This window comes from Kryptolebias marmoratus, linkage group LG15, assembly GCF_001649575.2.
Source record: "Kryptolebias marmoratus isolate JLee-2015 linkage group LG15, ASM164957v2, whole genome shotgun sequence".
Classification (NCBI taxonomy): domain Eukaryota; kingdom Metazoa; phylum Chordata; class Actinopteri; order Cyprinodontiformes; family Rivulidae; genus Kryptolebias; species Kryptolebias marmoratus.
Genome location: NC_051444.1, coordinates 1,468,009 through 1,494,047, shown reverse-complemented (window position 1 = coordinate 1,494,047; position 26,039 = coordinate 1,468,009). Strand labels below are relative to the sequence as shown.

Here is a 26,039-nt window from a genome sequence, read left to right as displayed (position 1 = left end):
ACATGGTCAGCACATTGAAGTGAAACAGGTTTTAAAGACTGAAGGTAATTAGGAGAAGTGGGCACAGGTGAGTGATTACTAAGTTGGGGCAGGTGGAGGTGGGCGTGGCAGGTAAACAGGTGACTGACTGAGGACAGGTGAACGATGACAGGAACACTGAGGGCACAGGGAGCAAAACAACAAACAACAAAACTAAACAACCCAAAACCAAAGAAACTCAAAGAAGCACCCAGACAAGAACCCAAATCCTGACAACCCAACAGAAAATGGCCGCCACAGCCAACATTTCTCAACCTAAGATGATCTTTGTCATAAACTGTAGCCCCTTTTTATCCCCATTTAACTTGTTTTTGTAGAATTATTACTTATAATCAAATTAAACAGCCTGCTTGTTCTTCTGCAACTCACAAAATAAAACATGAAGTTCAAGGATTCTCAGGAAAATCCCCAGAGGTGGAAGAAACGTTATTTAAAATGCAAAAACAATATGGGTCGAGAAAATATATTCTGGTTGTTGTCTTTGTTTTCCTTCAGGTCCTGGGAGGAGCAGCGTCGACGTGAAACAATGTTTCTCTAACATATACAGGAGATATATAAATAATCCCGTTTAAACACACACACACGGAGGGCTACAGGGTGCGCCTGCTGCCCCCCGATTGGCTCCCGTACAACCCAGCCAACCAATCGCATCCCGCCGACCCACTCCGTGCAAATAATCAGAGGTTTTACAACAACCCTCTACAACCAGAACCGGGTTTATTCTAATGACGTGTCTCATTGTGGAAGGAGAGAAATGCCACGCAGTGGGAGGAAATTATTAGCATTTTTAAACTAACCCAGATTCATGTCCTTGTTTTGCCTTAATGCATCTCCCCTCAGATACAGGCTATATGTTATGTTATATTTAGACATTATTCTGTTTATTTGGCTTTACTGAGTGCATTTGTTGTTTTCCCCGGTTTGTTGTTTGGAGGCGTATAAAGCTGTGAATTATTAAGCAGCGTGAGTTATTGGGCTGCAGAGACAGAGAGAGAGGTCCGGGCAAAAATAGGTCAACCTTAGCGGTGGCAACCCAGGGACGTAGAAATGATGCTCTCTCTCTCTGAGGAGGAGCTCTGCGTGTGTGTGTGTGTGTCGCAGCAGCTTCACGTTCGTCAGTGGGTCATGGTGTAACGCTTTTAAACAGACCTAAAGGCTCCCTCTGAGAGTCAGAAAAAGAGAGCTAAATGTGGTTACACAAGTCAAAGTTGATTTTAAAAACAGGCTTCCTGAAACGGCTGCATGTGTGAAAAACAAATATGATAAAAGACACTTGTTCATATTTTCTCAAATTTCTTAAATTTGCTGAAATGAGCAGGATGTTTCCCAGATTAACTGTTAATAAATTAGAGATAAAATCGATTATTTGGCCGATATTTATCAATCAGCCTGTGCAGACCTCATTAATCACCAGGTGATAATACTTTTCTATATTTTATTTTATTTTAAGTGTCCGAGTTTTTCTAAGGGTTTATGTTTATTTAAGTTTAACAACTATTGTGAGATTTCAATAAAAAACACACAATAACCTAAATAAAATAAATATTCTTGATCCTAAAGATTAGCATCGATCAAAGAAAAAATGTGAATAAACTTCCTGAAGAAATGCTTATCGCCCGCAGAGTTTAAGACTAAGATCATGTAATTTTAGCCGTTTTGGTCAAATAATAATATGTACGACTTCATGTGATATGATTAGACGTCAGGCTCAGAGGATGTGTTGGGGACGACTCTCAGCTACTACCACCTTCACCGGTGGGCGATAAAAAAACTTAAAAACTTTCGGTTTGTTCTAAATCTGCTGATCTGCTGATCATATATTAAATCCTGTTTTAGTGCAGCTGAGGCTGAGGCAGTTCAAGCAGAGTTCAGGAAGGCAGGAGTGTGTGTGTGTGTGTGTGTGTGTGTGTTTTATTTTTTACTTTTTGCCCTTCATATTTTTGTGTTTTAGAAGCTGATCTTATGAGGACGGGTTACAGAACAGAGACACCCACCTTTGTTTGAAACTAAGGCTGTGTGTTTATTTAATAAAATACATGCTTCCTCATCTATTCCCCTCTGTGCATCGGTGACAGGTTGGAGAGGTTTGTGTGTGTGTGTGTGTGTGTGAGGAGAAGTGAGCGCAGGAGACAGTGTGAGGAGAAACATGACCTACATTTGGCAAAGCTCATCGTATGAGCATGAAGCTGCCTAACATCACCCCAGAGCTCCTCGCTCTGCAGAACCACACGATTGGCTGCTTTCAGCTCCAGCCTGACAACAGCGCTGGCATCACCGGGGGGGGGGNGGGGGGGAGTGCACATACGTTAAATCCAAAAAGAGCATAAAGACAAATCCTTCACCATGTGTGTGTGTGTGTGTGTGGACACTCCTGATTCGTTTGGGGACAAAATAACGAGAACATTTCTGAAAGAACAGAATCCTGATGTTAGGATTTAATATTTAAATTGATCTGAAACTCAAACATTTCCACAAAAGACGGGCGATCATGTAACTGCCTGCGTGTCTGTTAGCGAAATATCTCAGGAACAGATTTCAGTGGAACTCTGAGCAAGATGGCCGCCACGGCTAGTCGACCATAGCAAACGCAAAAATAGCCACAGAGCTACACGGCTTATTTTAGCCACTCCAGCATTTTAAGGGCAGTAGTTTCTATTCAAGATGGCTGCCGCAGCTAATCAACATTAGCAAATACAAGAATGTCTCTTCCTCAGTTATTTATAAAGATATTGAGGTAAAACTGTGGTAGTAGCTGAGAGTCAGGTGATGAAAAAGCTACCTTCTTATTTTAGCACGATGAGATTATTTTAGATTATATTTAGGATGAATTCTTGTTGATCTGTAATCTGATCCAGGTTCAGTTCCTGTTCGGAAACAAGAACAAAAAACAAATAAATATTAAATCTGATTCCACCGTTGGTCTCGTTTTTCTCACTGCGTGGTGAATTTACTCTGACAGACAGAGACAGAACTCACACAGACACAGGCGACTACATGATCGCCCGCACTTCATGACGAGAAATCTATGGAAAGAGTATAATAATAATAATGATAATAATGAGCCAATGTGAGTTTTTCTTGGCCCATCCTGATCTGTAGAACTCAAAACAACCAACAGATGACAAGTTTTTTCTTTTGATTAAATGTATTTTTCATTAAACAAAATAAAACAATAATTATTTAACAGTGAGCTGGTTTGTAGCATCTTTGTTTTCCTGCCTGGTAATTGATTAAGTTTAAAAAGTAGCCAGTTAATATTTGTTGGCAGATTAATCGTCTTTCTCTGCGCTGAACACAGCAACACTTTGTAAAAACTAATATCAGTTCTGTGCTTCAGGAGGTTATGGACCAAAAGCAGAACCAAAAACCAACATCTGGTTGTCTGAATAAAAAAAGGAAAGCCAAAACAAACAAAGTTTTAAATTTAAGTTTTGGTTCATTTATAGTTCAGATACTTTATTAGGTCCACCTTCCTGGAACCAGGTTGGAGCCACGTTTTTGTTAAGAGCTGCTTTAATTCTTGGTGGCATCGATTCAGCAAAGTGTTGGAAACAACCTCCAGTTTCTGTCACTGCTCCTCTTCAGACCCATAAAAACCGGTTTAAATTTGTCCACCTGAACAGGTGCGAGGGTTTGATCTTATCACGACTTCGACATAAAACTCCAAAGAAATGTGAAGTTTGTCTTTTCAGTAGCTTTTACTCCACGACTGTTTGTTTGAAGCATAAATTTCTTGATTTAAACAGTCGAATTTGATCTGCTCCTTCATCTCCGTTCCCCTAGAAAAGGTGGGAAATCTAGCTTTCTGATTGGCTAACGATGAATCACACCTGTTCTCTCTGCTGCTAACAGACTCCTCAGTTGTTTGAAACTCTTCTGTTTCATGACCTGCATGACAGATTTTTATGAATCTTTCAGAAAGTAACATTTAAATCAGGGGTGTCAAACCCAGGGACGCCAGGGGGCCAAAATTAAAAATTTGGTCCGAGCCAAGGGCCAATCACGATCAATATTTATTAAAAATTACATAAATTAATTGGTTTTAGATGCATTATGTCAAATCATTCATAATGAAATATCAATGACTTTTTCCCAGTTACAGATTATACAGAATTTAGAGCAAACAGACTTTAATGAACACAGACAAATAGATCAAACTTCAAAAAGCTCATCATTAGCAGTCATTTCTTACGCCTCACTCAGCTTTTAAAGGAAGTTTTTAACATTAAAACAGACAAAAACCTGATCATACAGAAATTAAAACTATATATTGTTGGTTTTTAAGTCACTGTCAGAGAAAACTTTACTAATTAGGCTCAGCTTTTTAAAGTAAAATAAGAATCAGAGACTTGATCTGAACCAGACTAGAGGGCCGGATGAAATGTTACAGAGGACCGGATCTGGCCCACGGGCCTTGAGTTTGACACGTGTGCTTCAGATGAACATCTAAAACTGGAGTGAGCCTAAATCAAGATGGCCACCAACCACAGATATGAAAACCCTGTAAACCTTAGAGAAGATCAGCAGATTCTGAAACACCGAAGTCACGTCTCGGTCTCTGAGGCTCATCAGGTCGTCGAGTTGCTGCCGTGTGATTGGCTGATTAGCTGCTGTGAGCAGGTGAACAGGTGGACCTAATGAAGTGGCCGGTAAGCGTAAGGCCTTCCAACAACAGGACAAGTTTCTGTTTGTGTGTTCGCCTCAACTGTGAAGGTGCCATGCTGCAAAATCCCCCAACACACACACACACACACACACTTCCTCTCCCTTTTCTGTCCTGTAGCTCCCCTGGCAGAAGGCATTATGGGAATCACTCTGGCACGGCTCTCGCTCTTCACAGCTTTAATCTTTAAGTTGTTTCCATAGAAACAACTATGTTCACTCAGTTCTGCCGGATGGCTGCTACAGCTATCAGAAAATATCGTCAAACCAGCGGCTGAGGAACGTCTGAGTCACTGCAGACTCATCGATCCATTGATTTCTTATTATTGGGTCTTAAAGATGTTTGGTGCGTGACAGTTCAGCTCCGGCAGAACCCCTCCCATCATGCACTGCTGCTGGTGTTTCCTCTGTTGCATCAGAACCNCCCCAAACACACACACACTTTCTATACGTCCTGCTGTCAGCTCCTATAGGCTGTGAGACGTGACGCGTCAGCAGAGAAGATCCACTCCAAAACAATTAATGCACACACACACACACACACAGACACGATTACAATCACACCGTGACCGGCGCTACGAGTCTTCCTCCACACGCGCCCAGCAGGAGATCGCCCCCCCTTCCTGTGTATGCGATGGTTTCCATGGAGACACACAGTTAAAAATAACATGGGCGATGGCTCGTCTTGTGCCATTCCACCAACATGGCTGAAGCTTTCACACACACACACACCATCACACACTCAGTGGCAAAACAATGTTGGCTGGAGTACGTCTGACACACACACACACACACACACACACATTTTTCCCACCCTCCTACTGCTGGTTTCTGATCTCAGATTATATTTCTGGAGGGAAACCAGTGAAAACACACCTCCAGATTATTTAAATAAACTTTACAGAAGCTGCATCCATCCTGTATTTACAGCTCTTGTTGCTAAGAAAAGCGGGCGATCATGTAATTGCTCGTATCTGTGTGTGGATTTTAATCAAATTTAGTGTAGCATTAGCAGAGACAGATCACACACGATGTTTGTTGAAAACGTTGGTGTAAAGTGGAGGGTGACATGCATTTCTTTACTTCTTTTCCTTTTATCCTCCTCTCATTAAATCATCTTCATCGTCTTATTGGGATAAAATAATAACTCTGTCTCAAAGCAGAGTGGTTAAATCTGAAACTTGCCTCATGCAGACACGTCCCAGAAAAACTAATTAATAAAATACAAATACTAATTAAAAAATAAATACTCAAATAAAAGCTTGAAACCTTGCAGTCGTATCATAATGCTGGTTGGAACAGTTAAAGCAGGAAACATGCAGCAGGTTTGAAAAGTTTTTACAGAAACTTTACCTGTTTCTCTGCAGGTTTTATTGACTAAAACTAACTTTTTATTTAACTAATGCAAAGGAACTGCCTGTATGACCTGTTATGTACCGGGCATAAGATTTAATCCAAACCTGAAGACTCCAGGTGAGCGCTCCGGTAAATAAGAGACAGAAATCCCAGCTGCCTAAACCCTAACCCTTTCTGATATGTTCAATAAAATCTGTCCTCTGGTTCATGAGATATTTTGATAACAGACAGACAAATCCAGACACAGGCAATTACATGATCACCTTCCTTTAATTTTTATTTCCCACAATATGCATTATTTTGGTAAATATTTTTCTTCCAACTACAGGACTGACAGCAGCGGTTAGAATCTGATATTTTTGTCACAACTGTATAGTTTTTTATTTTTATTTTTTATTGTTTTTGTGTTTATGTGTGTATCCTGTGTGCAGGATAAATAAAGGCTCATTCTATTCTATTCTAACAGCTACTGAGTGTAGTTTCTGCGTTGCACCAGCAGGGGGCAGTAAACGAGCTTTCTCAGTGGAGTTTTTTCAATAAATCAGAAAATAATCCCTTAAATTAAACCTGCCTTTGTTTTAATATTTTCTCCCTCTCACTGGAGTCAGTGTGACACAGATGGAGCTAAAAAAAACAAATCTTTGGTGTCAGAAATGGCCGACAGGACAGTGTTTTCTCTCCCAGTCGTGTTTTATCGTGAATGACCTGCAGGTTGAGGGAACAGAGGCAGAACAATACAGCAGGTGTGGAACAGAGACTGACTAATAATAAATTATTTTTAACAAATATTTAAAAAAACAGCTTTTTCAGACAGGAAAGGTACCATAAAATGTCAGTTTTATCATCATAAACAACTAACCAAAAAAATAAAACCTACACGTCCATTAAAAGGTCCTAAACATGACCATTAAAATTAAATAAGTTTGACATAAATAACTAATAATAAGCTTTTTTAAATGAGTAAATATAGTTAACTTTATGTGAATGCTGATTTAAAGAAGATTAAAGAGATCTCCGTGTATTTCTGGGATAAATTTTATTTAAACAAAGGTAAATATTTCAGTATTCCTTTAAGGAACGTGCAATCAGTTTGTAAATGGTGTATGTCTGGAGGAAGACTCTCAGCTACTACCACTCTGAGTTTTAGCTGAATGTCTGTAAAAATGTCTGAACTGGAACCATTTTTGTGTTGGCGGCCATCTTTAATTGAACCGGTTGTAAATGATTACTGTCTGAGAGTTTAATTAAAATTCTTTCACTGGTTAAAGATATTTTACTCACTCACCATCACACAGGCAGTTACACTATCACTCATTTTCACGACAGCAGGCAACGACTTCAAAATAAGAGTTGTTGCTCGCCCGCCGCCGTCATGAAAGGCGGGCGATCATGTCACTGCCTGTGTCTGCGCTAACAGATGATATTTTGTTTAAAACTTTGATTTGCAAGGCGGCTGAAGATTTTAATTTACTTTTAGACAAAGTTACATAAACAAACCTGCCTGCTGACGTGTTTTTAACAACCGTACGTTCCGATTTAATGAATGAATCAATGAACAAACACTTTATTTATTGAGGAAATCAAGTTTTAAAAATGGACTCTGTATAAAAACAGCAGCAAGAAGAGAAGAGCTGATCCCCGGGAAGCGGAAACCTTCAGACGTGAATCATGTTTCCTGTGGTTCATTATTCTTATTTACAGCCGATTCCCTGAAGAGCTCCTCTGGGACGGTTTTAGGAGCTCGTTGTTTGAGCGATTTATGACCCGTCGATGGTGGATCACAGACCTTTAACCGCATCTGAACATCTGTGTAACCTGAGATCTTTAATGAGGCTTCAGGATCACGTGACTTCATGACTGCAGAGTCACAGACTTTATGCTTTTTTAGCAACTCATGCACTGAAACATTGGGGCCACAGTGGCTCGGTGGATCAGTGGATCGGTCCTGTAATCCTGAGGCTGCAGGTTTGAGTCCAGGTTGCAACAAGAAGGGAATCCAGCGTAAAATAATTGGCTGATCTGAAGTAAAAAGCAGCTGAAACAACAACAGCATTTATCAAAACATTCAGGAGATGGGTGCTATAATTTTATAGTTTTCAAAACATTTACCTTTGTTTACAACTTTTTCCCCGGATAACTCTTCAGTTCCTTTGAAAAAAAATCATGTTCTCTTTGAAATCTGCTTCAGTCTTCTTATGATACTTTTAGCTTCTAGCTAGCTTTTTGCTCCTTTTAGCTGTGGTTGGTGTTGTGTTTTTAGGTGATGTTCTGCTCCATCGGTTTCCTCCTGCAGTCTAAAAACCTTCAGGTCTCCTCAAACAGAGATCTGTGGTCTCAGAGAGATTTGTCTGGTTAAATAAAGGTTAATAAATTAATAAATACTTTCAGCTTCTTGCTATCGTTCTACTACTTTCATCTTTTATCGTGCTTTTTTGCAGCTTTTAGCCTACAGCTATCCTTTTATCTAGCACTTTGAAACATTTATCTTTAAGCTAGTTTCTGGCTTCATTTAGTTACTTCTGCTCCTTTTTAATATTGTTCTGCTTCTTTTAGCTTCAGCTTCTTCAGGAACGTCCAGTAATTCAGCATTCAGTTTGTATTTTTGCAGAAAATGCTGTTTGCTTTGTGCTTTTAAATTGTTTATATTTTTATCTCTGATTATCCAAAGAGAAATGAATGATTTGGCTGTAAAACGGACTCACTGTTGGGTCACTGCGTGTGGGAGACATATTCCCAGCATGTGGTGGATTAATACATTAATACTTGGTGGCTGAATCCCCTCCTCCCTTCACAGATCCTGCATCATAAAGAGATTACAGTCAGTGACAGGCCATGCTCAGGCAGGATGCTACCATCCTACCCCGGCGGACGGGGGGGGGGGATTTAAGAGACAAATTAGAAAACAGAGTACAGTTTGAGTTTGTGATGTGAATCTGAGCGCGCTGCTGTTCCTCTTTATCGTCGTGTGACGTGCCGAGCGTTCGAGATAAAGAGAAGGAAGAGAGTTTTCTTTTTAGCGGACGGGTCGACTGAAGGGAGGAGGGGAGGAGGGGGAGGAGGGGGAGGTTTGGGTTTGCAGATGCTGTCAGTCTGGATGCTGGGCTTGCACAGGAATGCTGCAGCAAGTTCAGCTGGAAGGAGTGAGGTGTTATTACTGAGCAACAGATGACCCGGAGTCTGCAGGAGGACAGGAGGAGCTGCGAGGAAGAGGCAGACAGAAATGGCTCTGGCTTGTCTTGGTTTGGGTTGTGCCCCTGTGCAATCCAAAGGAACCATCTGTAACATCAGTATGTATCTTAAAATCTTTGTTGTCTACGATGTGAAGCATCTTTAATGTGGTTAAGGCTGGGATCACTTTTAGCACCTGTAAAGTTGGACTCCACCTTCATCCTGTCCGTGGTGTTCACAGAGGAGGGTGTCTGGATGCAGAGCCTCGGCGTCTCGCCTCTGCTTCTTACAGATGACGTGGTTCTGGTGGCTTCTTCAAGCCGTGACCTTCAGCGTGCACGGGGGCGGTTCAGGCAGCTCCTGTCTGCACGGGAATGCTGTCGTTTTCAGAAATGATTTCATCCACACATAAACACAGAAAATGACCCACAAACTGTAGCAACAAGGCTAGGCCTGCATGAGACGTAAAGACAGGAAGGAAAAAGACGAGGACGAGCGAACCTGGACCTTTTATCTTCATCACTTCGATGTTGTTCTTCGACATCTGAAGGTTGTCAGTCAGTCATTCTGGTCACTAAAGCAGGGTAATCCGTGGTAACGGGCTGTTTTAGCAAACCTAGTCACGTTTGAAAGTTTGAAGGTGATTAAAACAACATTTCAAGTCAATTTTTACAGATTTCATAGTATATGTCCGAATCAAGATGGCTGCTGCAGCCAACTGACTTTAGAAAACACAAAAGTTACAGATACGGAGCTAAAATCTGGTGTGGTCGTAGCTGAGAGTCACTTTTGAGACACGCAGTCCAAGAGCTACTCGTTGTGTGAGATCTTTGCCTAAAACCTGTTGGTCTGTTAGAAAAATATCTCATGAACCAGTTGGAAGCACAAAAACAGCTACAGCTCAGTAATTTTAGCAGATAACGAGCTAAACGAACGCTAACGGATGGTTGGAGGAAGTTTGTTTCTTTTAAGGAAGGTTTTCACTGAAATAAAAAACAAATGTGGAATTCACTGTTAAATTATTCTGATTTGCTGGTTTTATTTTTACTGAAAAGGACAAAGCTGAATGATGAAGCTGCCTTTGCAGGTGGAAGAGGTGAAATCGAAACATTTTCTTGTCCATCGCGCGTGCAGCTGATGCCCAACGCTGCACAGATTTTGCAGAAGTGGCCAGCTTGTGTTTCTTATATAACAGCTGTCTGCTGTGACAAGATTCTGCAGCTACAGCCACGGGGAGCGTGCTGCCTGACCCAGATTCACTCTAATACGTTTCCTACTAATGACTTGACTCACATCTACACCAGACACAAGCATCCTATAGCCGTGCCAGAAAGAGTCAGCTTCAATCTGTGTTCTTGTTGCAGTTGATGCTTATTGTTATTTTTTTTGTAGTTTAATTTACTGTTTTATCTGTTTGAATCTGAGCAGCTCTGTAAATGATTGAATTTAGTCTTAAAACTCTAAAGCTCGTTTTTACTCCTCCAGAAGATGAAGAGGTGATAATGTTTTTGCTCCTATATTTGTTTGTCTTTTAGCAAAATATCTCATAAACCACTTTTAATGACACTTACAAGAAATCATCACTATATATATATATATATATATATATATATATATGCAGTGGCAGCTGGTGGAGTTTTCTCCAGGGGGGGCTATAAATCCAAAATAGACATATACCAAAATTTTTGGTATATGTCTATTATACTTAGTATATATACTAAGGTATCACACCTGTGTATTTACATGAATTAAAACAACAAAAGCAACATTATAATGTACATATAAATGCACAAGTGCTTCCTGAACACCAATACTTACAAAGACGGAAGCCTGTAGGACACATTTAGCGTTTATAAAACCTGTTTTCTTTCTTATTTTTCAAAACTTTACCGTAGAAAACACGTCAAAGCCTGTTCTATGGTGAGAGCACTCACTACGTCACGTGTTCTGAACGTACAATATAACGAAGGTCGGATGTCTCACTCCGATTAGAATTCAAAACAAACGTTCAAACAGGTTTTAGCATAAATTTTCTTAAACTAATTATTAACTATGAACACATACCTTGTGTATGTAACTTAGTCACGTAATGAACTTATTGCTGTTTTTTAATAAAAGGCAGCTCACCCGCGGCTCGACTTTTCAAAGAGGCGAACTTTCTGATAGCCGGATGTGACGTCAGCCTCCGTGGCGGGAGTCCCACGCTCCGGCGGCGGGAGGCGGAGTCAGCTCTGGGCGCAGGAGAGGTGCGCCCTGAACGGTCCTATCTTGTACTGAAAAGGAGCTACTGCGCATGTGCAACTTTTAACGAGAGTCTATGGCCAAAGAAAATACGTCACCAATCAGACAACGTTGAAGAACGAAACAACTTTACTTATCATTAACTATAAAATATTTATCTTACACAACTAAAAATATATATACATATATTTTGAAATATTTTTAATGTACTATTTAATTTTTATTTTATTTTTTTACGTCTTATTCAAGGTAATGTGAGTGGTGGGGTGGCGCCCTAGCGCCCTCTATTGGCCAGCCGCCACTGTATACTGTATATGTATAGATCTACAACTAATTCACTAATGGAGTCAACGCTGACTGACTTTAGCAAACACTAAGATTAATGTTTGAGCTAAAAGTGGGGGTGGTAGTCGCTGAAAGTCATCCCCAACACGTCCTCTGAGCGGGACATCTCAAGATCAGACATGAGTTTGCAAATAAGGTTATTTTCAAGGTCTGACTAAAACAGCCACAGCTGTCATTTCTCAGCATAAGAGGAGTTTAGGATGAAGCTCTGACATGGACGGCGGCGGGCGATATGCATTCCACCAAGGAATGTTTATTGTGTTATACTAAAGTGAGATGCAGTAATAAGTTGTCTGCCCAAATTTGAACTGTTTTAAGTTCACGCAGAGCAGCCATTAGTGCAAACATCGGCCCGTTTTTTTGTACACGGGCTGGATGATTTAATGGTTTCTCTGTTCTACATCGTGAATCTTTTTGTCTGCAAGGTTCTTTTCTTCTCGTGGCGCTGTAAGCAAGTCTTAATGATGACAATGTAAGTTGCTGACACGGCACCTGCAGACAGGAGGATGGGGGGAAACAGATGCAGGAACAAAAACAGACGGCGCTCCCTTCGCTGGCTGTGGACCACAGGTTTAAAACGAGCACGATGATTTACTAATCTGAGGAAACTGTACGGTTTACAGGACAGAACGGATTTTTATTTTAACTCCTCCATAGTTTGATATTTCTGAAAACAAACAGACAAATAAAGGCTTGGAAAAAGTCAAAGGAAAGTAAAGAGTGAGTTATTGAGCGCTCAGACGCAGTATTAAAATGTGCTTGCACAAAACAAAATGAACATATTATTGCTTGAAGGAATGCCTATCACCCGCCGCCTTGTTTGGGATCTGTTAGTGCTCACAGCGGGTGTTGGAGATGACTCTCAGCTACTCAGAATCTGTAAAACTGTCTTACAGCCACCTTCGTGCAGCTGACTCTGATCATTTGGACACCCCGTTGTTTAATCGACATGTATTTATTTAGGTTTGTTTAAAATGTAAGTTGTTTCTCTTCGACTTAAACCAGCTTGGGGTTGAGTTTGAATTGCCGTGATGCTCCTGAATGATAAAACCACGAAGACAAAACTGTTTATTTTGTGTAAATGAGCTTCTTGTAGTTTTAATCACCCCAAAGCTGTTTGACGTGAGCTTGCAGATTTAATTTGAAGCAAATAAAAGCCTTGATGAGAGATGAAAGGTTGCTTGGCTACTGATGTACAGCGAGCCTTTCAAGGACGCGGCTGCATGTTGAATATCAAGTTAAAAGAGAGGAAACAGTATTCATAAAAGGTAAGGGAGATGAATCACAGCCCTCATTTTCTCTCTTGAGCTAGCCTTAAAATTATTACATAAATGACATTCACTGAAAAGCTGAAGCGTTTGTGTTTAGTTACAATAATGTAATTTATTAGTAATAAACATGACGTGATCTCTGGGTGTTTGGAGGAGGATGACGGGTTCAGGAGCCTCCTGCTGGTAGCTTTGCTCAGATGATTTCTACAGAAAACACTTAGGATGGAGATATTTCTCACATTAACAGTAATCAAATTACTGTGAACTACTCTTATTTGATCAGGTTTGTTTATGTTTGTGAAGGAAAATGTGACTCCGGTGGGATGGTTGAAGGAACTCTGATCTGGATCTGAGCGGTTTGGGTTTTTCTTCCTCTTCAGCATCAGATGAGTGACAAGCAACAAGCTTTTTGTATTTTTGCACCAAACCTTCTAATTCAATACACACAAAAGCAGGAAATGTTTTTAAAAATAAATGTTTTAGTCTGCAGCCTTCACAGTGACTGCATGGCAGGCGATGACAGTTTGTGGATGAAAGAACTGAAAGTTTAATGCTCCATAATCCACGATAAGGATCCTCACAACACAATTATTATTTGACGGCAGCAACTCGTCTCTTTAAAGATGCTCCAAATGTCTCTCCTCTGTGCAGCTTCTCCATCAGTCTGTAAACATCTGGACCTGAGGAGATCCTTTCCAGAGGCACTAATGCACCCCCATACCATCAGAGAGGCAGGCTGACCTCAGAACAGTTCTCCTCTTTGGTCCAGAGGAGACACATCTGTTCTTCTTTGCCTGATAGAGCTTTAAGCAGCGTTTGTGGACGGCACAGTGAACTGTGTTTACAGACAGAGTTCCAGAACCAGCCTTGACCTTTGACCTCAGTGGTTTCTACAGATTCTTCAGATCTGTTGATGATGGAGATTCAGAGTCTTTGATTCAGGAACTTTATTCTGAAAGTGTTCCTCTGTTCTCAGACACTTCCTGTCAGCTGGTGAACCTCTGCCCATCTTTACTTTTTAAAAATGTTGTTTTTATCTCCACTCCTCTGTCTGACCTGCTGCTAATTAACCTAATTAGTTACTAAAAGCTCCTTCAGCTCTTTCTTGTTCACTTTTACATAGTTTTGAGTTGTGTTGCTGCCTTCCCAAACAAAACTATCTCATTTTTTCCCCCCAAAAAAATATATTTTTATTTACTATGTTCCATTGTGAATAAAATATGGGTTTATGAGATTTGCAAATCATTGCCTTCTTTTTTATTTACAGTTTTTACAAAGTTTTTACAGCCTTTTTGGATTTGGGGTTGTACTTTTTTAGGATTTTTATTTTTTTTCTGCCTTTGAAACAGTCACAGTGTCATTGTTTGCACTCATTAAGCCCTGAGCTCAACATTTTAATCATCAGTGTCTTGGTTTTTGAGTTGCTGGCTGAGAACGCGCAGACATGTGCACGCTCATGCACGTTTACCTGGGTCATGGGGGACCATGCGTCAGGTGGTACAGCGGGTTTGATGTTTTATAATGTAAGGTGTGTTCTTTCTGTTCTTTCTAGCGGTGTCAAACTTGGATGTGGAGAGCAAGCTGTCAGCTCACTATCAGGCTCCATGGCACCAGCAGCACAACATTTTTCATCCCTGTACCCGAGCCCCGTGTCTGGAGGAGCTGCACAGGAACGCCCAGCTCAGCCTCAGAGCTCTGCACCGAGGTGAGAGGCTGTCGGACGAAGAGCAGCTGCTTTTTGTCCTGTAAGTCACACTGAGTGTTGCTTTTAACGGGATGTTTCTGCGCTGCACAGATGAACAACAACATCAGCGTTCCTCAAGTCGGGAGAGAAACAGGGTGACCATTTCCATCTCAGTGGCGCCGCCCATGCCCACCTTTCCCTCACCGCACACCATCCGCCGGCAGCAGAGGAGTTGCCTGGCACGAGCGGTAAAAATCCATCCATCAGGAGGCAGTTACTGGAAAATATTTCATTGCAAATACCAACAAAACGGCCAAAACCAGAACCTGCTACTTAGAAATAACCTTATTAGATTCTATAGACTTGTAAACAGAGATATAGAGTCACCAAAACCCAAAAAAGTGGATTGTTGCAGATTATCTGACTTTCTGAACATAAACAGTCATAAGAAAAAGAAAAAATCCTTTTTTAGTTCTCTGGTTTTATGCATCAAGACAGGATGAAACTGATCTGGTCTTTACATGTAAGACAGCTGCCAATCTTCCCAGGAGTGGACATCCCAGCAAATTCACCCCGAAGGTCAGACCGTGCAATGAGCTACATCTCAGACTGCACAGGCCTCAGTCAGCAGGTCAAAGGTCAAAGGTTAGAGCCTCTTCTCTCTAAAAACAACATGGCAGCTTGACTTGAAGGAACCAGAAGACTTCTGGAGCAGAACCAGATGTTTACCCAGAATGCACTGCAGCTGTCAGCACGGTGGTGGAGGGCTGATGGTTTGGGCTGATTCTGTCCAACAAACAGGACAATGATCCCAAACACAGCAGAACGGTCCAGAACCAGAACCAGAACCTCAGAGAGCTGAAGCAACCCTGGAAAGAAGAGTGGGGCACAACTCCTCCACAACCAGGAACCCACTGAGAGTTCTGCTGGGTCAGGAGCTGGAACCAGGTTCTGTTTATTAACTAATGACCCGGTGGAACCTGTCGAGTGTCGAGGTCAGATTAGAATCATTTTAGAACCCAGTAAAGACCAGATTAGGTTTATAATGTCTTAAAACAGAACTTTGAAGTTAAAACTTGACTGTACTACTGATTAGAGATTAATTTATTTTTTGATCTCGTACACATTCCTAATTTTCTTTTCCAATAAACTAAAAACTTTCTGTTGTGATGTTGTCCTGCAGCAGGAGAGAGCAGAGAGGGAGCGCGAGCTGGACTATCAGCCACGGAAGGTAAAACAGATGTTTCTGTCTGTGAGTTCATATAACATCTGCTTAGAAGGATTATTATCTGCACTTGCCTTATTTCATCAAATCAGATGTCATAGTTGGAACTTATTATGTTCTGTCTGTCTGTCTGTCCTGTTAAAGGAGAGGGTTGTGAGAGAAACAGAGATCCAGACTATAGAGAAAAAAGTAAGCAAAGTTAACAGATGAATTTTACTCATTTTGCCTCATGTTTGTGAAATAATACCCGCTTGTTGTGGTTGTTTGTCTCCACACAGGAGAGGCCGGGCAGAGAGGCAGATAGTCAAACAATCCAAAGAAAGGTAAAAAGAAATGTCTATGAAGCTGCTCTCTACAACCTGAAGGCTGCTTTTCTTTAATGTTTTAGTTTATATGTTGAAAAAATATATTTTTGGAAGTTATAAGGGGAGAAAAACATCCGAGTTTTGTTAAATCTATGGTTGAAGCTTCTTAGAAGATGATGGAAAAAGATCTTACTCATCCATCGTTTACATTTTGATGCTTTTATTTACAACTAATCCTGGTTTAAAGCCAGTATCTCACCAGGCGGGGGCTGTTGACATTAAACTGAGGATGGCATTCCCAGATTTCCCAGTTTTCCCAGATTAACCTCTTGCTTATGTTGCAGGAACTTCGGACATCTTCAAATTAAAACCTGCAAAACAATTTTTGTTGAGTCAGAAAAGAAATGTGAGACGACTTTGGGAGGAGTTGTTGAGACATGAAACCAAATTGTGATTAAGTTGTGACAAATAAACTAGCATGTAATTTGCAGGAAGGTCATATTCAGGTACGTCCCACACAAACGGGCCGTAACGACCAGCTCAGCGTGAATTCGTACTTTCTCACCATTTTGTGTCTTCAGCTAGTTGCCAAGTGAGATACAGGATTTAGATGATTCATGACATATCATCTGCTTTTCAAATTTTTATTTTATTTTATTTTTTTGTTGTTTCTTCGTAGTTTGAGTGCTTTTACTCACTTGACACTATTGAAGGTTGCATCGTCATTCCATGGAATAGAAAGGTATCCGTTTGTTTTGTTGCAATTTTGTTTACATTTATTGATTCATTTTGCATTTATTTCTTGATTGTATTTTTTGTTGCATGTCCTTATTTCATGGTACAAATTGCCCGTGTAAAAGATTATTAATCTTAACTTGCTAAAACCAAAACAGCAGAGATATTGTTGTTGAAACTCTGTGTTTCCTCCAGGCTGCCTCTTCAGAGGAAGGGGAAAGTGCGGAGATGTTGGGAGGCCAAAAAGCCAAGGACTCGGTCCGCAGTGCCCCCCCAACCCAGGACAAACAGACTAACTGGTCCAAGGAAAACATCCCCCCATCAGATCAGATATCTGATGATTCTAATGCCGTCTCCTCGTGCATCATCCCCATTAATGTTACAGGTAAACTAAAAATGTTTTAAGATTCCTGTAGAAAAGCATGAAGTTCTAACTACAATGCTATGCCATAGACAGAACAAAGTATATGTTTTTCCTGTTGCTGCTACATACTGCGTTACACTTTGAGTTTTATATGTTTATCAGGTTCTGTCGTTAATGCAGGAGTCGGGTTTGACCGCGAGGCCAGCGCTCGCTGCTCTCTGGTCCACTCTCAGTCCGTTCTTCAGAGGCGGAGGAAGCTGAGGAGGAGGAAGACCATCACAGGAATCCCCAAACGAGTGCAGCACGACATGGGTGGGTACAGGACGATGGTTTAAAAAAAGGACGAGAATCATATTAACACCTTCCAGCAGCTGAAGGAGATGTTTTACATGTTGTTGCTTTCAGACTCAGATGAATCACCAGTAGCAAGAGAGCGGACAGTGATCATCCATGCCCATCCGCACCAACTGTCTCTGTGTCAGGAGGACATCTCAATCAGCGGTCGCCTCCATCACACCCGGGACTCTGGCTGCCAGACGGATGATTTCCTCATAGCATGTAAGTTTTATTCAGTAAAGAAGTGCAGGATGCTTGTTTCAGTGTGTCACACTGATATACACCAGGATAAGGACTTGTAAGTCAAGGTTAACATCTAATCTCTCTTCTTAGTTAAATGGTTTTGTTATTTTTGAATAGGACAACCAAAGCGTTAGTTATTTCCTGTGTCTGGATGTGTTTGTTTCTCCGTCTGTTTACAAAATACCTTGTGAACTACTCAGACCCTCCAGGATTTCACGATGTTGCGATCGCAAATATTAACGCAAAATCACGCAAACCCCGCAAAATCGCAGCTTTTTGCAACTTTTCCCAAAACACCGCAACTTTAACCCAATATTTATTGTTTCTAAAGTGATTCTCCACCGTTTCTGCGGTCTAGTCTCTTCTTTGTGGATTTGTGTAGCGTGGAATACAAAATAAGCCCAAATAACTCAGGAAGAAGACGCGTGACGTCACTTCCTGTTAACATCAGAATGCCGGGAGCGTGCAGGAGCAGCGACCGAAGCCAAAATGTGCGCTAATGCTTCACATTTGCCCACAAAGATTTCAGCAAACCAGTTTCCTCCCCAGCTGCAGGAGAGTGGGGGGGAAGCTGTTTTGCACGTCCTGCAGTGTAATCATGGAACATAAACGCATCGACAAACACTTTGTGTCTGCAAAACATGTGAGGAGAGCTGCAGACCAGGGACAATCCAGAAATGCTCATGAATGTCAGTTTAGAAGCTATCAAAGTTCTCAAATAAAGCACCTTTTGAGAATGTCAATGTTTGTTGGGAATTATCTTACAAACCTAGGAAGTATTTTTGGTTTATATATTAAAAGTTATGGTTTTTTATCGATTTTAGTTAAAAAAAATCGCAACTTTTCATTGCAACTTTTAGGAAAATGCCCTGCGAAATCAGGCATTTTAGCCCGCAACAATCATAAAAATGCCAGTGAAATCCTGGAGGGATTGACGACTGGACAGATTTGAATGAAACTCTCAGTAAGTAATCATTGTGATAATGAATGTCTCCTCCTGTTCACTTCTCTTTCTTCTTTTCTTTCGTAGGTACAGCTGCTCCTTCCAGGAGACGGATCAGAGCTCAGCGCAGCCATCAAGGAATCCCTGCCTCTCTGTCCCATTCAACGGGCAACATTTCCTCCCTAGGGGATCAGTCAGACTCGGCGTACATCACGGCATCAACACACGGCGGGCGCCTGCGCTCGCGCAGCCTTCCACGAGAGGGTGGGCGTCTGATGGACAGTGACGAGGATGACGATGACAACTATGACGATGATGATGACGATGAAGAACTGTCGCCATATGAAGCGGAGGACTTCATTCCACCAGGGCCAAGTCCAAGAATGAAGATGATGCTGATGAAGGATGAAGAGGAAAGCACCGATGATCAAGCAGCTCCTGAGCCGCTGCAGCTGGGAAGTCTGAAAAGACTCCAGCGATCTGGTGAAAGAGACAGAGGGGGTGGAGGAGGTGGGAGTCCAGAGCACAGCTGGATGGAGAGGGGTCGTTCTCGGTTGCCGCGCAAGGCTGACATGGGCAGCTGTGAGATCTCTTCCAGTTCTGACACTTTCAGCAGCCCTATTCACTCAGTGTCAACAACAGGTGTTTTAGGCAGCCATGCGGACCACAAGGAGGACCACCAGTCATCGAGTGGGAACTGGAGTGGTTCCAGCTCCACCTGCCCCTCACAAACATCTGAAACCATTCCTCCGCCCTCTTCTCCACCCCTCACAGGCTCCTCCCACTGTGATTCGGAGCTGTCACTCAATACTGTACCCAATGCCATTGATGAGGGATTTTCCCTTGACCCTTCGTACCACTCTGACCTCAGACCCCAGAGCCAGGGCCACAGGTCAAGCTCGTTTACGTCCTCAGCCACAGACCAGATGGATGACGCAGGGGTCAGCACGGCCAGTGAAGGGGAGTGGACATACCCACCTGACCAAGATCAGATCGATCCGGACCAAGACCTTGACCACACTCCAAGCTTGAGCGAAAGCCATGAGTTAATCCAAGAATACAGCTCAAAGCAAGGTTTGGACGACCAGACCTGTTTCAGTGACAAAACTAGCAATCCTGAAAAGGAGCCTGGCTCTCATTACCGATCTGATACAGAAGGCTTCTACTCATCATCTGTGAATTTTGATGCATGTAATCAGAGTTACACAGCATATAAATGTAACTATGCAGACCCAGGGCCTGATTGTGCTCAGTCCAGCACTGTGGCAATACAATCTTCCCATGGAGTTTACCCCCAGCCCTTAGTTGACTTCAAAGCTGGCACTATGACCCTAGGTAGGACTTGTCGTTCCCTGAGGAAATCAAAAGTCAAACCTCCTCCACCCAAACGGACGTCCTCTCTGAAGGAACCAAGTGGCAGTGTTGATGTCGGAACAGACACACAAGCAGATAAGGACGAACCAAAAGTGATTAATGAGCAAGAACTTACCTTGTCTTCCACTGATATGAAGCTAGAACTAGACCTAGAGATTGCAGGTGCTCCAGAACCGTTACAGAGTTCTTGTCTAGTTACAGAGTCTTTGGGTAGTTGGGGAATGGGACTGGGACAAGCCATGGACATGGTAGAGCCCATGTCCTTCACTTCTGCAGATACACACTCATTTAAGGATGAAGGTGCTGTGCAGTCAGACTATGCAGACCTGTGGCTTCACAACAGTGAGCTGAAGTCTAACAATGGTGAGTACACGTCAATGTCCAACTCAAGCACAGCCACAGGCACCACCGTCATGGAGGGTATCAAGTCACCAGACAGCTCTTCCTCTTCCACAGAAATGCAAACCCAGGCCATTGCCCAAATTACAGAAACCAAGGCAAGCAGTCCACCTCTTCCCCCTGGAGACTTTAAGCTTGGCTCACCTGAAAAACTGGCTGGCCTAGCCTCACCGTCAAGTGGCTATTCCAGCCAATCGGAAACTCCCACATCGACTTTGCCCTCATCTTCAGCAGCATTCTTCCCAGGACCACTGTCCCCTTCAACTGGTAAGAGGAAGCCCAAAGTTCCAGAAAGGAAGTCGTCTCTCTCTTCCTTGCAGCAGTTTCCCAGAGATGGAGCTTCCATTTCCTCTTGCAATAAGAAAGACAGTGATTTCCCGCCTCCGCCATCTCAACTTGATCTTAACGTTCTCCATGGTGGCTACGTGAGACACACATTATCCCACCGGACATATCACATGCACACGCTCCACCACAGCAAACACAGAGTTACAAATGTTTTAGCTACTGGAACGAAGATGGTGGCCCCCGAGGCATCAAACAGCAACCCACCACCAAGTTCAAGCTCTGCTTCAGCAACTCCCAACTCAAATCTGGTGACGTTAACTCCGCCTGCTCCTCGCTCGGGGCATCTTCATTCTGTTAGCCAACCTACAGATTCACAGAGTACTTCCACAACATACCATGAAACAGCAAATGCAGCAGAGACAGTAACAAGACCCAGATGTCCCCCAAGTGGTTCCACACTAGCTCCTCCCCCTGTTAACACGAGGCCCCTCCCTCCTCGCAGGCCACCACCTCGGCCACCATGTCATGACCACATCTCTTCTCCTGAACACTCACAACCACCTCCCCCTGGCCGTCACCCTGATGGACCTCCATCCTACGAAAGTCTGCTCCTAAGACAGGACCGCTATGGTCCGGGAACCTTCTGGGCGATGACTGCCTTCAGAACCAGGATGGACCCAACATCAGACCTTTCTGAAGACAGTTCCCCCCTGCACAGACCGGTGCCACGAGCTCCCCACCCTTCGCCTGTGGATTTGCACACACATATCCACTCACATGCAGAGTTCAGAGGGCTCAGCCATTCGTCTCACACACACTCCGAGTTTAGGGTTCTGGGGGAGCGCTCGTTCTCTCAAGATGACGACGATGATGACGACGATGAAGAGGAGGAGGAGGAGCAGGCGAAGGAGTCACAGAAGGCCACGTGTTCCAGAGGCAGCATGCGATCTGACCACCCTCCTCCCCCGGCGTACGAATTTGCCGGGGGATCCCACTCAAACTCAGGGTCATGGGCTAGTCCAGTCAAAGTGCCTGGTAACACAACAGAGACATCGCATCCTTACCTAATCAGCGATACAAGAAAAGGAGGGCAAGAAGTGCAGGAAGAAGAAAAAGAAGTGATATCAGGTGCTACCAGAAGTGCCCATCAGCATCAGCAGCCCCAGGAGAGCAAAGATGACTCCACCACTCCTGACACTGAGGATTACTTCAGTAAAGGTAAGCTTTCAAACCACATTAAAATCACCTTCACTGGAGAAGGCCACACATTTAAAAGGCTGTGAAGGATTGATTTTTCTCTGAGAGTGTATTAAATAATCAGACAACCAGACGGCATGTGATAGGGATGTTGTGTGCCACAGATTCCACACCCAGTGACAATTCCCTCTCCCCTCTGATGGATGATACCAAAGTGGATGACGATATTATTATCACATCACCTAACAAGACCCGTACGACTGAGGACCTGTTTGCCATGATTCACAGGTACTGTGAAGGGTGGGAGTGGTAGTCTAGAGTCCGTCTGGAAAAAGTGTTCATACCGCTTGAACTTTTCTACATTTTATCATGTTACAACCATAAAGTAGACCACAAAGTAACACATATTTGTGAAGTGGAAGGAAAAAGTTTGGATCTCTGCAGCTCCTCCAGGGTTAACGAGCTTCTTGGCTGCTCGTCGGATCAATGCTCTCCTTGTTCAACTTGTCAGTTTAGGTTGGGCGGCGATGTCTTATATGATGGATTAAACAGTACTTTGTGAGATGTTCAAAGCTTGAAACATTGTTTTATAACCTAACCCTTTAAACTTCTCATCAACCCTATCCCTGACCTGTCTGCCTTGGTCTTTATGGTGCTGTTTGATTACTAATGTTCTGTAACAAACCCCTGAGGTTTTCAGATTTTTATTTGTAAAATAATTTTCCTTCCAGGTCACAATAATGCGTTACATTGTTACACTTGGAACGAGACTAAATGTAAAAAAGGTTAAAGGGGTCTGAATACGTTTTCAAGACATCATCGGTCTGCTTCTAAAATGTTCAAGTACTGCTTTAGTCAGACCCTCCAGGATTTCACGATGTTGCGATCGCAACTATTAATGCAAAATCAAGCAAACCCCGCGAAATCGCAACTTTTTGCAACTTTGCCCAAGACACCACAACTTTAACCCAATATTTATTGTTTCTAAAGTGATTCGCCACCGTTTCTGCGGTCTAGTCTCTTCTTTGTGGGTTTGTGTAGCGTGGACTACAAAATAATCCCAAATAACTCAGGAAGAAGACACGTGACGTCACTTCCTGTTAACATCAGAATGCCGGGAGCGTGCAGGAGCAGCGACCGAAGCCAAAATGTGCGCTAATGCTTCACATTTGCCCACAAAGATTTCAGCAAACCAGTTTCCTCCCCAGCTGCAGCTGTTTTGCACGTCCTGCAGTGTAATCATGGAACATAAACGCATCGACAAACACTTTGTGTCTGCAAAACATGTGAGGAGAGCTGCAGACCAGGGACAATCCAGAAATGCTCATGAATGTCAGTTTAGAAGCTGTCAAAGTTCTCAAATAAAGCACCTTTTGAGAATGTCAACGTTTGTTGGGAATTATCTTACAAAACTAGGAAGTATTTTTGGTTTATATATTAAAAGTTATGGTTCTTTATTGATTTTAGTAAAAAAAAAAAAATGCAACTTTTAGGAAAATGCCCCGCGAAATCAGGCATTTTAGCCCGCAACAATCACAAAAAATGCCCGTGAACTCCTGAAGGGATTGTTTAGTTATATGTTAGATGTGATCCAGATTTTGAGAGATTTTGGTGCTCGTTTAATTTGCTGTGATTTCTTCATTCAGGTCCAAGAGGAAAGTTCTAGGCCGTAAAGATTCAGGAGACATAAACGTGAAGTCTCGTCTTTGTCCTACAGCACCAGTAACCCCCAGCAACGCCCCCACCGCCGTTGTCCCTCCAGCCCCTCCCCTTAACTTTCCAGCTACTATAGCCAACGCCGTTGGGTCGCAACGAGCCCCCGTGCCAATTTATCGCAGCGCCAAGAAATCCAGCACGTCCAACGAGGAGTTTAAACTTCTTCTGCTGAAAAAAGGCAGCCGATCCGATTCTAGCTACCGCATGTCAGCCACAGAGATCCTGAAGAGCCCCATCACACCCAAAACACCGGGGGAGGCCCTGCAGGAGGGGCCCTTCAAACCAGCCGAGGAGCCATCGTCGACGCTTCAAGAGCCCACTATTTCCGGCCCTGACCCAATCCAAATCCCAGGCCTCTTCCCCAGAGCCAACGCTGAGAGTTTCACCCCAAAAACCCTGCCCATGTCAGCCGCGTCCCGACAAGGACGCTCCCGGATCCCTCCAGTTGCCAACAGCAGTCGCTACAGCACCCGTAGCCGCCTCTACACAGCGCCCATGCAAGCCATTTCTGAAGGGGACACAGAAAACTCAGACGGGAGCCCTCACGATGACAGATCGTCATAAAATCACTCGATGAGGGTTTTCTCGATCCTTAGTTGTGGTCTGCCTTTTCTCCTTTTCTAATCTTGGATATCTGTGTAATAGTTGGATTATTTCAACTTAAAAAAACAAAAACGACTGTTGCTGAAATGCACCCAGTTCCATTTACACTATTCTAAGGGTGGAAGGTTTGTGAGAGAGCGAATTTTAAAAAAGGGATGATTATGAAATCTTCATGTTTGAATACTTTATGTAAAGAATAACTCTCTTATTTAAAACTACAAGACCTATTTTGATTGAACTGCCTTTTTTCAAAAAATAAATAAAAAAAGAAAGAAAACTCCCAAATATTTGGAAAATAACAGAATATATTGTGTGGATTAAAGACAAAGTGTGTGTGCATGAAGAAGCACACACAAAGCTCACTTATGTTTCCACTTTTTGGGTTTTGAATAGTGTGGGTGTGAATGTGACACTTGGGAACTGATTATTTTTTCTTTTTTTAATTTATTTTTTACAGTTATTCTTTTAACTAAAGGTGCCGAACGCATCAACCAGACTTCCTAGAGTTTATACTCAATATTCCTGCCAACAAGTCAAGTCTGCTTGATGTTACTACCAACATTCTCAGCACCAGTTTGTCTACTTTATTTCCATCTGCAGACCTGCTACAGAGTATATTACACAAAGCCAATCTTATATTTCTCAACAAAAATGATATCCAAAAAAATAAATAAACATGATGCATGTATTTTTGTAAAACTGCGCCTCAGAACGTTATGATAAGACTTCAACTTGTTGCATGACCTGTGTGGAAAAATCCCCTGGATCCTGGTTTCTGTCAACATTTTGTTTTTCTTATGTATTATAGGGAAAACAATCACTGCAGACAGTTTAATTTGCGTTTATTCCACTTTTCCAAAAAGTCAAAACTGATTGGTCTTCAACTCGAGCGTTAAAGGAGAAGGAGGAGGAAGGGCTTGCATGTTAGTCGAACATGCAGCCTGACTTTGGACAATCGCACCGTGGCCTTTCTCTCACAGAGGTGGTTGGACGCGGGACAATTAAAGGTCCTGGAGCTGAGTCTCAGATGATAACAGAGGTTTTTATTCACTCATCATGGACATGAATGTCATATTTAATTTGGGGATTTTGATTCTTTATTTGAACTGGTCTTTTTCCAACGTAGAATCATTATTCAATATCCATACACCCCCACTAACATTTGGTTAAATGTCCCTCGGCAGGTGTCTCCTGGACTTCTGGCTTTTTGTCTTCATCAACAAGCTTCAGGCAAATATCTGACCTTCTTCTTCTTCTTCTTCTTCTTCTTCTTGGTAGAGTTCATTTAAACTGGTTGGTTTCCTGGTTTCAGAACCGGTTTTTAATCAGAGTCCATAAATTATCAGTCAGGTTGATGTTGGAGCTTTAAGAAGCTTCATGTCAGCTTGATTCATCCAATCAGAAACCAGCTCTGATGGTTCATCCAATCAGAAACCAGCTCTGATGGTTCATCCAATCAGAAACCAGCTCTGATGATTCATCCAGTCAGAAACCAGCTCTGATGGTTCATCCAATCAGAAACCGGCTCTGATGGTTCATCCAATC

At 42.5% G+C, this 26,039-nt stretch overlaps 1 protein-coding gene and 1 long non-coding RNA gene across 7 annotated transcripts in view; one reads left to right on the top strand and one right to left on the bottom strand.

The window, feature by feature from the left end:
* Positions 1–26,033, top strand: part of nhsb (Nance-Horan syndrome b (congenital cataracts and dental anomalies)) — a 41,573-nt gene extending 15,540 nt beyond the window's left edge. Inside the window, exons 1-13 of one of the 4 annotated variants that reach the window (XM_017439915.3) lie at positions 9,245–9,344; positions 14,635–14,787; positions 14,878–15,014; positions 15,950–15,997; positions 16,136–16,180; positions 16,270–16,314; positions 16,976–17,038; positions 17,227–17,416; positions 17,558–17,707; positions 17,801–17,953; positions 19,005–22,196; positions 22,340–22,463; positions 23,822–26,033. In XM_017439915.3, coding sequence (XP_017295404.1) covers positions 9,278–9,344; positions 14,635–14,787; positions 14,878–15,014; positions 15,950–15,997; positions 16,136–16,180; positions 16,270–16,314; positions 16,976–17,038; positions 17,227–17,416; positions 17,558–17,707; positions 17,801–17,953; positions 19,005–22,196; positions 22,340–22,463; positions 23,822–24,455 — 5,001 coding nt within the window. In that variant the 5' untranslated portion in view covers positions 9,245–9,277 and the 3' untranslated portion in view covers positions 24,456–26,033. Of the gene's footprint in view, positions 1–9,244; positions 9,345–14,634; positions 14,788–14,877; positions 15,015–15,949; positions 15,998–16,135; positions 16,181–16,269; positions 16,315–16,975; positions 17,039–17,226; positions 17,417–17,557; positions 17,708–17,800; positions 17,954–19,004; positions 22,197–22,339; positions 22,464–23,821 lie in introns of those variants that run through there. The other 3 variants (XM_017439913.3, XM_017439912.3, XM_017439914.3) reach the window with 3 other exon arrangements.
* On the bottom strand, positions 9,202–11,403 carry LOC108250165. Of its 3 annotated transcripts, none has more exons than XR_001809268.3 (4): positions 11,353–11,403; positions 9,727–9,841; positions 9,422–9,602; positions 9,202–9,333 (listed from the first exon to the last, which is right to left on the bottom strand). It is a non-coding gene; the product is annotated as an uncharacterized LOC108250165 (long non-coding RNA). The 3 variants fall into 3 exon arrangements; XR_003038399.2 differs by having other exon boundaries at positions 9,422–9,589; XR_003038400.2 differs by having other exon boundaries at positions 9,422–9,589; positions 11,290–11,395.
* Positions 26,034–26,039: the final 6 nt, after the last annotated feature.